General features: G+C 44.0%; 1 protein-coding gene across 3 annotated transcripts in view; it reads left to right on the forward strand.

The window, feature by feature from the left end:
- Positions 1-14632, forward strand: part of LOC147013644 (voltage-dependent P/Q-type calcium channel subunit alpha-1A-like) — a 316279-nt gene that overhangs the window by 291794 nt on the left and 9853 nt on the right. For 2 of the 3 annotated variants that reach the window (XM_085855714.1, XM_085855712.1), the window contains exons 45-46: positions 11555-11590; positions 12518-12686. In XM_085855714.1, coding sequence (XP_085711840.1) covers positions 11555-11590; positions 12518-12686 — 205 coding nt within the window. The remainder of the gene's footprint in view (positions 1-11554; positions 11591-12517; positions 12687-14632) is intronic. The other variant, XM_085855713.1, reaches the window with a different exon arrangement.

Below are 14632 nucleotides of genomic sequence, written 5' to 3' on the forward strand. Positions count from 1 at the left end.
TATATATATATATATATATATATATATATATATATATATATATATATACATACATATATATATATATATATATATATATATATATATATATACATATATATATGAAAAAAGGACAAATGTATTATATGATAAAACATGTAATATTCATGACATGAGTTCATAGCACTGATACAAATAAAGGAAATAAAAATATACTTTTCTGTAATCATCACCATTCATACCACCTTTTACCACCAGTAATTACTCCACTCAACATCGAGATGAATACTAACAATAGACTAAATGAATGTAGAATCTTAAATGAATCATATTGGGTCATTTGCTGATCTTAATACATTGGCTAACTGATTGGCTACATGTCATCTTCGTCACAAATACTGTAGTCATTCACGTTTCCACAGTCGGTGCATTTGCATAATGCTGTGCATGGCAAGCGATTTTATGGCATGAACAGTTCACTTTCTCTTTGCACGCACCTTTGCATCCACATTTAACTAGTTCAAGTACTACACGTGGTGCTGGCTTTTCGAGACATTGTACTGGTATAAGGTTTTTGTCGTCATTTAGTTTCCATCCATTGCCCTCTGGGAGCAGGTTCTTTGGCCTTGGTTCTTGGTAGGTTTTGTCTCTTTTGGACATCAGGTTGGCACGCTGTCTGTGAGGTTTCAGAGTGCTTCGCATCGGTGGAAGCTTTTCACCCTCCAAGTTCTTGACCTTGAACAGCTTCCATCAAAGATCTGGCAATGTGACGCACAAACTTTTGCTGGAGTATATACTGCAGACTAACGTCTCGACATTGACAACATCAGCTTCAGGAAGACTGTCTGGACATCCAAAGATCTGGAAAGTCTTGATAATCTTGCTGCTTGAAGGTAGTTGCAGGAACTTGGTTATCCACGCTTTCTTCGATATACTGAAGAACTTTCCACCCCAATCCGCACCAGTGAAGTTGTGCAGTCCTATCAAAGCCTTTGACTTCTCCGTTCCAATCGCAGTGCACCTCTCTTTGATGTCAATTGTCCGGAAGAATTTCCCTCTGCCAGTTAACATCTTCAATTGTCCTGGGATGGTGTGGTTGGTAACAAGATCTATCAACAACACAAACACATCTGTGTCTGGGTACCACACATACATGTCTCGCGTTGACGTTCCTTGTCTTGCTGCATCGATGACACCAGTGTCATCAGTGGATTTCACTCTCTCGACCATCAAAAGAAGTTGACAAGCTGTTTGCTGCGTACTTTGTTGTGTACAGAGAGTGCCAAGCCAATGTTCAGCGGTGTCTTTGTGTGTGACACAAATCCAACATCTGACTTCGGCTAATGGCGAACTTGCTTGACGCTCTTTACATTTTGCACAAGTACTTGTGATACAATGCTGACGGTGTTCTTTATGGCTCCATCCCGCTTACTAGAAACAAAGTGTGCATTTGTGCCAAAGAGTAGCTGCTTCAGAAAGAAAGCAGAGCTACCATTGGTGGATTTTCAAATGGCATGTTACCAGTGAAGTGCCACTTATCTTTGCAATTCAACAACTCATCACGAAGCAACTTAGTAACTCTAACAATGTCGCTAAGTGTTTCCCCCGAATCTTGGGGTACTGCTTTACAAACAGCAACTGAAAGGGTTTTACTATTGATGAGATGCTCACTTTCATTGAGTCGATGGGGCCTGACAAATTCAGCAGTACTGATATTTTCTGTTATCAAACTTTTTAGGTGGCGTTTGAAGTCGGAGCTATCCACACTAACACCATGTTTAGTCAAAGTTGACAGATACTCATAATTAACATCATTCATACTTAGAACAGCACCAGACGAGAGCGAACATTTGACTGCATTTACAATTTCAATGTCACACATATGCTTGGTGATATTATCATCGACCCCAGTACAATCAAATCTGAAAGAATAGCATTGGCGTTCAACATTTCATAAACAATCTCTGTGATACCACATTTCATTTACAGCGGCATCACCAACTTCAAGCAACAGTGACAGGTTTGCTCGGACTTTGTCATCACGTGTCTTCGTTTTTATGTCCAGAAAGCGGGTCCCCATCGTATCTGTCAGGACAAGATGCAATTCTCCATCTGTCGGATTATCACAGAGAAACGCACAGGACTTGGTCTTTGGCTCCATTGGGCGACACCTGCGAACACGTCTGACAGAATCCTCATCATGTGCCAAGGATGGACGTCCGAGTTTAGCTGGTCGCATTTGTGATTCACCAGATGATGTTTCACAAAATCTCTTTTCGGCTCTCTCTAGCATACCTTTGTGCACTACGAGTTTGTAACATTCTTTGTGGTAATGGATGTTTTCCATATCAGATGCAGACATCTTTGACAGATTTTCAGCCAGAGGTGCATACTGCGTTTCTCCATACTGTGCTCGCTTCTCGGCAAAGTTCTTTATGTTACCAATAGAATCTGATGTAACATTCTGTACAAAGGTGTAGCCCTTCCGCTTGCCTTTATCGCAAATGATGCAGGTGAGTGAGTTCATCGTCACGTCCGTTATAGTTGAATATCAACAGGCCTTGCTTTGAAATGGGTGAACTTCTTCATAAGTGCATATCTGGAAATACATAAACATCAATAATTATTTCAGATATCAACTAAATATTTGGTACATAAATGAATGATGATATGAGGAAGACATCTGATTTTTTTCATAATTTTCCTATTCATATTTTAAAAGATAAAAATCGTTATATCAATATTAGCGCTTTCATTTCGGGCGATAAACTGCGAAATGACGGTACCCCCGTTTAAGCCCCCACAAAAACCCAAATTCCCAAAAGTAAAATTGCCACCCAAGTTTTTCTGTCTACTAAGACCCTATAGATGCCATTTAAGCAATAAAATCGCTTTTGGCACGCAATTCCCACGGGACCACGTTTCAGGTACACGGTGATCTGACTATATATTATTGGTGTGGTGAAGTTGAAATTAACAAATGATTTTAATTTTTTTTTAAATTTCAACCCAAGATGGTGTCAAAGCCACCCAATGCTCGCCTGTTTATACGAGACGCTTGCCATTCATTTAATATGTGTACTAGTTTACTGATTAAAATATACAAATACATATATTGCTTTAAAATTATTTGGATCAGACTTCACTGCAATGCTTTATAAAAAATATTATTAGACTAGTCTTTTAAAAACGATAAATGTACAAACAGGCGAGCATTGGGTGGCTTTGACACCAACTCTCTGTTTTTTTTTTTTTAATCTATCAGTCACTGCAACTATAACCAAGCACATTTTGTGATACTTTAAGCAGCAATGTCTTTAGTGCTAAGTTTTCTCAGCATTGAAGCATTTCTGCACTTAACACCTCACAAAGTTAACCCACTGTCCCTCCATAAATGGCAGCTTTGTGGAGAATCCTTACATGCAGTAATGGTACGTTTTTTGGTATTTACTGTTCTGTGCAGTGATATTGCTGCTATGTATTATCAGTGTACAAACCAGAGGTAAGTGGTCGTTAATTGTACTTGCTGCAGTGTGGTACAAAATGGTTTGTACAGAATATTGTGAAAAGGCAGTATCAATTGAGCTCGGTACTGCCAGGATAACCTAGGGGCATGCACAATCTCCTCTGAGCTGTCTGGCATGTGTACGAATCCTAACTCAGCTCTTAACTGTCATCCTAATGTTTCACAGGCAAGGTAACGCATCAATGGGTGCATCGTCCCTCTGGTGGATGTTAAACCGGGTACGTCTGCTAGCATTAGTTGGTGGACGTTAAATGTCCCATGGTGTCCTTCACAAACACTAGGTGAGCCATCGCCGACACTCTTGCTGAACTTTTAATTGCTGCTCTAACCTATGAGGGGCACTGCATCAGCGTTACTGCTACCCTATGAGAACTGATGCTAACCCGCACGACGAACGAAGACGACGATTGAATCAGGCCTCCGGCGAGAGTTTATAATGTCTTGAGAACTGTATGGATTAGATTCTTCCTCTTCTTTCTCCACCCTTTATAAGGGGTGAGGTCCAACAGTACCAAGCGTTCTGCCTTGCCTTGCCCACTATACTCCTCCACTTCCCCTTGTTCTCAAGCAACTCTCTCCACTCTCTAACCACCTACACCTTATTGATACCCCTCCTCACACAATCTTCCCATCTCAACCGTGGTGTACCACTTTTCCTCCTACCTTGCTCCCTCAACCTATCTGCTCTCTTTGCCATTCTCTCTTCCCCCATCTGCACCAAGTGTCCAGCTCACTTTTAACCAATCTCACCATCAAGCTCATCTGCACACCATTCTCCTCCCTCAGTTCATCCATCCTTTTATCCACACGCTTCACTTTTGCAATCCTCTTGACCCAGTTGTCTCTGTTAGTGCCATCGTTTTGATACCATGAAAGTAGGCCGGTGTCACACAAGACACCAAAACGTTCCCTTTCAAATTCCTTGAGATTTTTCTGTCAGTCATTACTCAATATGCCCTCCTTCACACATTCACACCCACCTGAATCATCTTCCACACCTCTGCCTCTGAATTACCATCACCGGTTACTGTTCCTCCAAGATATTCAAATCTATTTCCCTGTCTGATCTCTTTCTCCTCTAACCTGATCTTAATTTATTTTATCTGCTGCCCGACGCACATCACCTCAGTCTTCCCCATACTCATCCTTAATCCATGCTTCCTGAATGCCACCTTCCACTCCCGCAGTACCTCCTGCATTTCCTGCTTACTTTCCAGCACAACAGCCAGATCGTCTGCATACAACATCCTCCCCAGAATACCTTTCATATTTACCCTCCTGCTTATCAGCTCCGTCACCGTGATAAACATGCATGGGCTGAGAGAACTTCTCTGCCTCAAACCGATGTTCACGCTGAACTCCGACATCCTCGGACCAACCAAAACTCTTCCCTTTGTTCCCTTGCATATCCCTTCCACCAACCTAACTTCTGCTTCTTGCACTCCCATCCATCTCGGGGTCGCCATCACCAACTCTTTCAGGAAAGTGTCCGACGAGAATGTGCGCAAATCCCAACACCATTTCACCATGCACTTCCAGCCCCTTCTCCACCAGCTATCGCAGTGTGAACATCCCATCCGTCATCCTCTTACCCTTTTTCAACCCCTGTGGCTCTTCACCATTCTGCATCTCCACACTCTTCCTTATACTCCTGTCCAGAATACTCTCCAGTACCTACATGACATGACTTAGGAGTGTAATGCCTCTGCACTTCCCCAGATCTTGAACATCACACTTCCTCTTCTATGCCAGCACAATTACCCTGTCCTCCAATCATCTAGAATCAAACCCTCTCTCATACATACATTTAACAGCCTCTTTGTCCAATTGACTCCAACTTCTCTCGCAGCAATTAGCATCTCCATACGCACCTCATCATTGCCTGGCGCTCATCTCTTCTTCATTCTCTTTAATGCTGTCCACACATCCTCCATGATCTCCACTACCTCCACTTTCCCCTCTACATAATACGGAAGTTCCAGCTCACCGTTGCTTCTTCCCTGGTTCAACGGCTTCTTGAAATATCCTAACTGTCACGAGCCTTCCGCCACCATCCTCAAACACCGTCCGCCCCCCTCACGTCCTTACTATCCTCATCCCTGTCATGAGCCAATGTAAAGATCATCTTCTTCCCACCATCTTCTTCCAACTTGTAATACACCTCTTCATACACAACATTCCTCGCCTTATCCATCGCTATCCTTGCTGCTTTATTATTTTTCCCATCAGGTGCAGCAACCCTGCATCCAATTTCTTTGATCTTCTCTAGCCTCTTCCAAACCTCCTTCTTTTCACCAACTGCCTTTGCTACTTCCTCTGTCCATCATACCTGATTTCTGCCCCAAATCAATGATGTGCTCTATTCTGATGTCCTTCCACAAAAAACTTCTGCAATTCCCCTAAATACCTCTCCATACATCTTCCACTCCTTCTTCAAACCTTCGGCATCTTCGAAAAGTTCCTCATACCTGTCCTTTATCTTCTTGTACTCTTATGATGACATTGTCCCTGCACTCCACCCACCTAATCATCTTCCAACCCTTCCCCTCAACGTTTCTCCTTTTCTTCATGCACATACCAAACACTAGAGGTTTGTGCTGCATGATGACATGCTCTCCCACCACTGCCTTACAAACTTTGATCCTCCACAGCTGTCGCTTCCTCACTACCAACAACTACAGTTCGGTTCTATGCTGTCCACTCCTATAAGTAATTCTGTGTCTGTCCTGCTGCTGAACGAACGAACCAGCTGTGGCAAACCCATTTCTCACCACCAGCTCCACCAGCTCTGGGCCCTCTCTAATTCCTGTTCTCCAACCAAATATACCAAAGCATTCTACCTCACCCGGTTCTGCTACTCCCCCATGTGTGTTTAAGTCCCCCACAATACACAGCATCACCACCAGCTTAAATAAGGCCGTTAATTATCTTCAAAAGGGGTGTTCAAATTAACCAAAATACCCAATTTTCATTCTTGCATCTTCGTATGCGTTTCAGGCTACTCGGTTTCATGGTTTTGGAATTATGAAGGACTCACACACACACACACACACACACACACACACACACACACACACACACACACACACACACACAACCTTTTAGCAGTATGGATAAACAAACCACTATATCATACATATTATCATATCACCAAATAGTATGTCCTACTTATTACTATATAAACAAACCACAATATCATACTTATTATTACATAAACAAACCACTATATATTACTTATTATTACATAAACAAACCACTATATCATACTCATTATTATATAAACAACCAGTATGTCATAATTATTATTATATAAACAAACCACAATATCATACTTATCATCATATAAACAAACCACTATTTCATACTTATTATTGCATAAACAAACCACTATATCATACTTATTATTACATAAACAATCCCTATATCATACTCATTATTATATAAACAAACCACTATATCATACTCATTATTATATTAACAAACCACGATGTCATACTTTTTAGCAGCGTCTCGCGTAGCGAACGCTGCTCTAAGAGAGCTCGACGTTGTTGTTGTTGTTGTTGTTGTTGTTGTTGTTGTTACAAAACCTTTTGGACTTGGCTCTTTTATATACAGGATCCGGATCTCCTAAAATACTAAACATCTGTACACATCCTCGCATTGAGGGTGCCTTTTGAGAGCGTCTATCATGAACTTTTAAATATATTCGGACATTTGCTTTTAAGTTTCGAAAAGTTCACGTTACTATTTAAAGATTATTCCATTTAATATATTGTAATTTCGTAAATACACTATTTTCTCATCATGAACCAAGATCGTCCATGACGGACGTGATGCGACGTGACGGCACGTGACGAAATATCTTAAGTTGTTGTTGTATTTTTTTTTTAATCATTCTTCTTCATCTTCTTGTTCTTCTTCTGGTGAAGACAAAACCTTTAGGACGTGACTCTTGGACACATTTGTCCTTGTTTATTTAAAGAACCAGTAGATCATCCATCCATTCATTGGGACCATACTCTGTGCAGAGCGTTGGTGCTGCCTCAGCAGTCTCCTTCGGTCTTGGGCACAATCCTGGACGTGTCGCCATTCCGACACAGGATACCAGCATGCTGGCACTCATTTTGCCAACCTCAGAAGGATGACAGGCAGAGTCAACCCCACCTGGTATTAATTTAACAGCTGAGTGGGATTTGAACTCAGGATCCTAGGATCTCCAGCCCACCACCTTAACCATTAAGCCAACACCAGGCATAGTATATTGTTGCGGGCCAGGGGTCGGTGGCGAGAACGACCACTAGGTGGGGAAAGCTACGTCGTCTCCACCAGACTCCCCGGAATTGTAGGCCGTCGCTCGCATAACTCCGTCGGCCGGTGGGTCGTTTAACCGACCGTGGTCGCCAATATCTCAACCGTGTAGCATATGGTCTATTTGTCAAAAACCAATTTACCTAATTAACTACGCGATTTTGACTACCGGGGAAACCACGCCCTCGGCACGTCTTGCTCGAACCGGGTCACTACCGACTGCGGTAGAGTTCCAACTACCGACTACCAACTCCGGTTCGGGTGCAGCCGAGCGGAAACTGCCAAAGCCTTGCCGGCTGGAATTAACAGATTATAAATCGGGGATAAAACCCCGCCTAAACTCAGATCCGAACCATGCTGGACCAATTCAAGTTGGGATGGAAACGGACTTGGAACATTTCTGACAAGTTTTATTTACAGTAAATGAAAACACAAAGCAAGACAACGCGAATATGCAAAAATTATTTACAATGTTCCAAAAACACTGATTCAGTTCTACTTAAAGACGGGCCCACACGCAGACACACACACATATGAAAAGAAACCCGGAGTTCTTTATTGGACCTCGCAGCCGAGGAGAGAGACAAGCTGGGGGTCAGAGTTCGGATGGGTACCTGGCCGTCGAAGAAAGGGGGTACTCCATGCTGCGGCAATTGTCTCTGGTTTGGTCCCCAGTCGCACGTGTGGGACTCGAAGTTCGTGGCAGAGCTCGGGTGCTGAATGGCCGGAGTCCAGGGAGGGGGGTCGGGTCGCTCTTTCCTTCCTTGTAGAGGGCCAGCAGAGACACGTTCGCCACCTCGACGACCTTCTGCTCAACCCTTGTGACAGCCCTCATAACAACCACTGTTACCACCCCTTCGTAACAGCCTTCATAACCCCTTCGTAACAGCAAAAACCCCTTTCGTGACAGCAAAAACCCACAAAAACTCACTTGTTGCAGTAAAAACCCGACAAAACTCTTTGTGACAGCCAAAACCCACCAAAAACTCTTCCTGACCCCAAAATGGCCCCTGCCTCAGAGAGTGCTTGGGAATTTATGGACCTCCCTCAGCGGGGAGGGCCTTGGTTAAAACACCTCGCAGTCCGCCTTTGATTGGACAGGGTCCCACGGCATACCTTTCCGGGGCGGGGCCTTGGCCCCTGCCGGGTAACCCCAGCCACTTCCACGCGGGTTCATGAAAGGTCGTGGTGGTGAAACTGCCTCGGACATCCTCGGGAATCCGTCTCAGGCAAAGGTGCGCTGTGGCCCACGAACCGAGGGCTGTAAGCGCGATGGTATCGTGGATCATAATGGGCCGAGGGGTCATGCAGATGGGATGGTTGTTAGATGGCTTGTTGGAGGGTTCGTTGGATGTAAAGATTTAATAACCTAACTAAAAAGAAATCGCAACGCACACGCCTTTGATTCTCCCATGAGAGAAAAGGAAAGGGATCTGACTTCACACATACTTAACGACATAACTGACTTTTGGGACACCTGTATGTGGAATGCAAATGGTTTCCAGATCCGTAACAATATCATACTTATTATTACATTAACAAACCACTATTCCATACTTATTATTATATAAACAAACCACAATATCATACTTATTATAATATAAACAAACCACTTTATCACATACTCATTATTACATGAACAAACCACTATGTCATACTTATTACATAAACAAACCACGATATCATACTTATTATGATATAAACAAACCACTATATCAAACTTATTATTATAAAAACAAACCACAATATCATACTTATTATTATTATTATATAAACAAACCACTATATCATACTAATTATTATAAAAACAAACCACAATATCATACTTATTATTATTATATAAACAAACCACTATATCATACTCATTATTATAAAAACAAACCACTATGTCATACTTATTATTATATAAACAAAGCACAATATTATACTTATTATATAAACAAACCATTTTATCATACTTATTATGATATAAAAAAACCACTATATCATACTTATTATTATATAAAACCACAATATCATACTTATTAGAATATAAACAAACCACTATATCAGACTTATGATTATAAAAACAAACCACTATATCATAATTATTATTTTATAAACAAATCAGTATGTCATACTTATTATTATTATATAAACAAACCACAATATCATTCTTATTGTTGTGTAAACAAACCACGATATAATACTTATTATTATATAAACAAACCACTCTATCATAATTATTATTTTAACAAATCAGTATATCATACTTATTATGAGAGAAAAATTTAAATATCACATTATTATATAAACAAATCAGTGTATCATTCTTATTATTATACTAGACGACCCATGAACCCGTTGTGACAGCAGTTGATGAAAAAAAAAAAAAGACGAAATTTTCGTATTATTTAGTGGGCAAACTTTAACTTGAATAAAATTTGAGCATTTCGCTCAGGAGTCATCGTTCAACGAAGCACGCGTCTAAACACAATTTTATTTATGAACGAACACAGAAGTATTAGATCAAAATGGCGATGTTTATTTTATGCTTAAAAATAAATCGTTCTTTGTCTGCACGAAATGTTTGAGATTTTGAGATTTAAAAATAAATTATTTCAAGAAAAACAAAGATAGCTCCAGCGAACTATACCGCTGAGGTTGTTTGCATTGATCAAATAATCCCGAAGAGTACTTCACTTAATCGGGAATTGATTTTTTTAATAATTTTTTTCGTTGCCAGAATTTTACAAAACTTAATACTGCACACTGCAAGTGAATGTTGAGTAAGGTGGCTGTAAAATGTTTGTGCTATCTTGTACCATTTTTGCTGTATTTTTGGAACATACAAGATGAGAGCTTTAGTAATATTATAGATGACCCCTGAACCCATTTGGTTCCCGTTGTGACAGCGGTTGATGGAAAAAAATAAAAAAGACACGAAATTTTAATATTATTTAGTGGTCAAACTTTAACTTGAAAAAAATTTGAGCATTCACCTCAGGAGTCATTGTTCAACGAAGCAAGCATCTAAACACAATTTTATTTATTAACGAACACGGAAGTAATAGATCAAAATGGCGGTTTATTTTATGCTTAAAAATAAATTGTTCTTTGTCTATACTAAATGTTTGAGATTTTAAAATAAATCATTTCAAGAAAAAAACAAAGATAGCTCTAGCGAACTATACCACTGAGGTTGTTTCCTTTGATCAAATACTCCCGAAGAGTACTTGACTGAATCGGGAATTGATTTTTTTATATTTTTTTTTCGTTGCCCGATTTGAATGAAACTTGATATTGCACACCGCAGGAGAATGGTGAGTAAGGTGGCCACAAAATTTTTGCACTATCTTGTACCGTTTTGGCTGTATTTCGGAAACATACAAGATGAGTTTTCGTAAGATATATGAAGAACCAGTAAATTATACTTAATGTATTTGCTGTCTGTTCAAGGCACATAGTGCCTTCATGGTTCCTTATTTTGTCTCTTCCCTTTATCCCTACTCCTTCCTATTTGATTATTTTCATCTCTATCTCATTACTGCATTTTTTGTGTGCATTTCCACCATTCCCTTATCTCTTGACATTTCATTCATTAAATATACAAACATATAATACACATCTTTTCTATGACCTCACATGTCTTCCTTGTCTCCCTGCTTGCATTATCCCCTCTCTCCATATCTCCCTTCCCCACCCCCACCACCCCCCATCCTCTTCGCCTTCTCCATGTTGCTGTGCCTCCATCGTGCACAGCGGAAAAAGGCCCATGCTCCACGGAGCAGCTTGCCTGTATGTGTGCAACTGTTACCACCTTGAGAGTTGCTATGGAGTTTTCAGCTTCCCTCTGCTTGCCTCCACTTATCACAGCACTCTTGTTCCCTATTCCTGCGTGCAAGGCTGTTGCTTGGCTAACATGCGTCTGCCATTCGCTACATGTCCTTCACACTTTGTGCTACAGAGTTTCTGGGACAAGCATTGATAGAAATGGGGAAACAGTATCCAGAAACCCTGAGCGTTTTGCCTTGTAATGCATCTCAATATGTAACATCCTTGTATGTCAGGAGTAATTATATCCCACAACACATAATAGGCACATCTGCAGCTTACCTCTTACCTGTTTGCACCTGAATACCTCCCCTCATCTGCAACTCAAAATCTCCATGTCATGTTGCTCTTATTCAATATCACCCACTGCTGCTGCACTTGGCTCTGATGTCTCATTTGTAGGAATAAATTTAACGACTCTCATTCCTTACCCATATATTGACATTCTGTATGCTTGCTATCTTATAAAAAGTGCCATTGCTTCATGTTATGAACTTCATGCAAGGTGCCATGCACAACTAAAATATGAAGTGTCCAATTTCATTTGCATTGGCTTTCTTTTCTACCTGCTGTCTTTCCAAAAAATCTAGCTGGTTATCCAACTACAGAGCTTTCAAAACTGCAAGTGGCTGAGTGCTACCTTCTGGCAATTGCATGGCAAGGCTTGTGCACAACCCTCAACCTTTATTCAGTCAGTCTCTGCGAGCTTTAATCCAAGATGTGATGAATGCATGTTTACTTTAAATATTTGTGATTGTGGCGATGATGCAGTGGTGGTGCAATAATACTCATTGGAGGTCTCTGCACTTTATTGCAAGAAACAGAAGAAGATGATGGTGAAAGTGAGAGAATATAATCTGACTCTCCTTCTTCCTCTCTTGTTCTCACTAGCCCATTAGAGATGTGAGCCCTCTGCGCCGATCCCTCTCAGCTCTTGGTCCACCACATTCAGTGGCCTCTCAGCTGGACGAGTTTTCTCTTGAAAGGGTGAGCCCTGTGGGGACGACACGACACAGGAGGAGGAGTACCAAACACCGACGTACTCGCCACGATGACATGGGTGAGACATGGCACGCGATCCTTCCCCTGCACCACACACACTCGATCCCTCCCCGCACCCCACGCACTCGATCCCTCCCCCGCACCCCACGCACTCGATCCCTCCCCCACACACGATCCTTCCCCCGCACGCGAACCTTCCCCCGCACCCTTCGCACGCGATCCCTCCCCTGCACACGATCGGTCCCCCGCACCCTGCGCACTCGATCCTTCCCCCACATCCCACACACGCGATCCTTCCCCGCACTCGATCCTTCCCCCGCACGCAATCCTTCCCCCACACTCCACGCACAGGATCGTTCCCTCACACTCCACACGCGAGATCCTTCCCTCACACCCCATGCACACGATCCCTCCCACGCAACGCACTCGATCCCTCCCCCACACTCCACTAACGCAATCCTTCCCTCACACCACACACACGCAATCCTTCCCCCGCACCCCACAGATGCGATCCTTCCCCCACACTCCATGCACGAGATCCTTCCCTCACACCCCACGCACATGATCCTTTCCCCACACCCCAAGCAAGCGATCCTTCCCTCACACCCCATGCACACGATCCCTCCCACGCAACGCACTCGATCCCTCCCTCACACCACACCGACGCAATCCTTCCCCCGCACCCCACGCAAGCGATCCTTTCCCCGCACTCCACACACGCGATCCTTCCCCACACCCCACGCACGCGATCCTTCCCCACACTCCACGCACGCAATCCTTCCCTCACACCCCACACACGCAATCCTTCCCCCACACCCCATGCAGGCGATCCTTCCCTCACACCCCACGCGCATGATCCTTTCCCCACACCCCACACATGCGATCCTTCCTCACACCCCATGCACGCGATCCTTTCCCCGCACTCCACGCACGCGATCCTTTCCCCGCACGCGATCCTTTCCCCGCACTCCACGCACGCGATCCTTTCCCCGCACTCCACGCACGCGATCCTTTCCCCGCACTCCACGCACGCGATCCTTTCCCCGCACTCCACGCACGCGATCCTTCCCTGACACCCCACACACGCGATCCTTCCCTCCCACCCCACACTCGCAATCCTTCCCTCACACCCCGCTCACGCAATCCTTCCCTCAAACCCCACACACGCGATCATTCCCTCACACCCCACACACGCGATCCTTTCCTCCCACCCCACGCACGCAATCCTTCCGTCACACCCCACGCACGGGATCCTTCCCTCACACCCCACGCACGGGGTGCATCCCTCACACCCCACGCACGCGATGCTTACCTCAAACCCCACGCACGCGATCCTTCCCTCAAACCCCACGCACGCGATCCTTCCCTCGCACCCCACACACGCGATCCTTCCCTCGCACCCCACACACGCAATCCTTCCCTCACACCCCACACACGAAATCCTTCCCTCACACCCCACACACGCAATCCTTCCCTCACACCCCACACATGCAATCCTTCCCCCGCACACCACACACGCAATCCTTCCCTCACACCCCACACACGCGATCCTTCCCCCGCACCCCATGCACGCGATCCTTCCCCCACACCCCACATACGCAATAGTTCCCCACACCCCACACACGCGATCCTTCCCCCACACTCCACGTTTCTTCCCTCACAATCCACACACGCGGTCCTTCCTTCGCACTCCACGCACACGATCCTTCCCCCACACTCCATGCACGCGATCCTTCCCCCACACCCCACACACGCAATCCTTCCCTCGCACCCCACGCATTCAATCCGTTCCCCGCATCCCACACACTTGATCCCCCCCCCACACCCCGATCGACTCGATCCCTGCCCCCCACTGCCTTCCCCTGCCCTCACACTGCCTTCACTTGCCCTCTCCTCATGTTGCCTCCCCTGCCCTCTCCTCATGCTGCCTTCCCCTGCCCTGTTCTCACGCTGCCTTTCCCCTGCCCTCGTGCTGCCTTCCTTTGCCCTCTCCTCCTGCTGCTT

This window comes from Eptatretus burgeri, chromosome 14 (genome assembly GCF_056783735.1).
Source record: "Eptatretus burgeri isolate ZD-2024b chromosome 14, Ebu_testis_v1, whole genome shotgun sequence".
Lineage (NCBI taxonomy): Eukaryota > Metazoa > Chordata > Myxini > Myxiniformes > Myxinidae > Eptatretus > Eptatretus burgeri.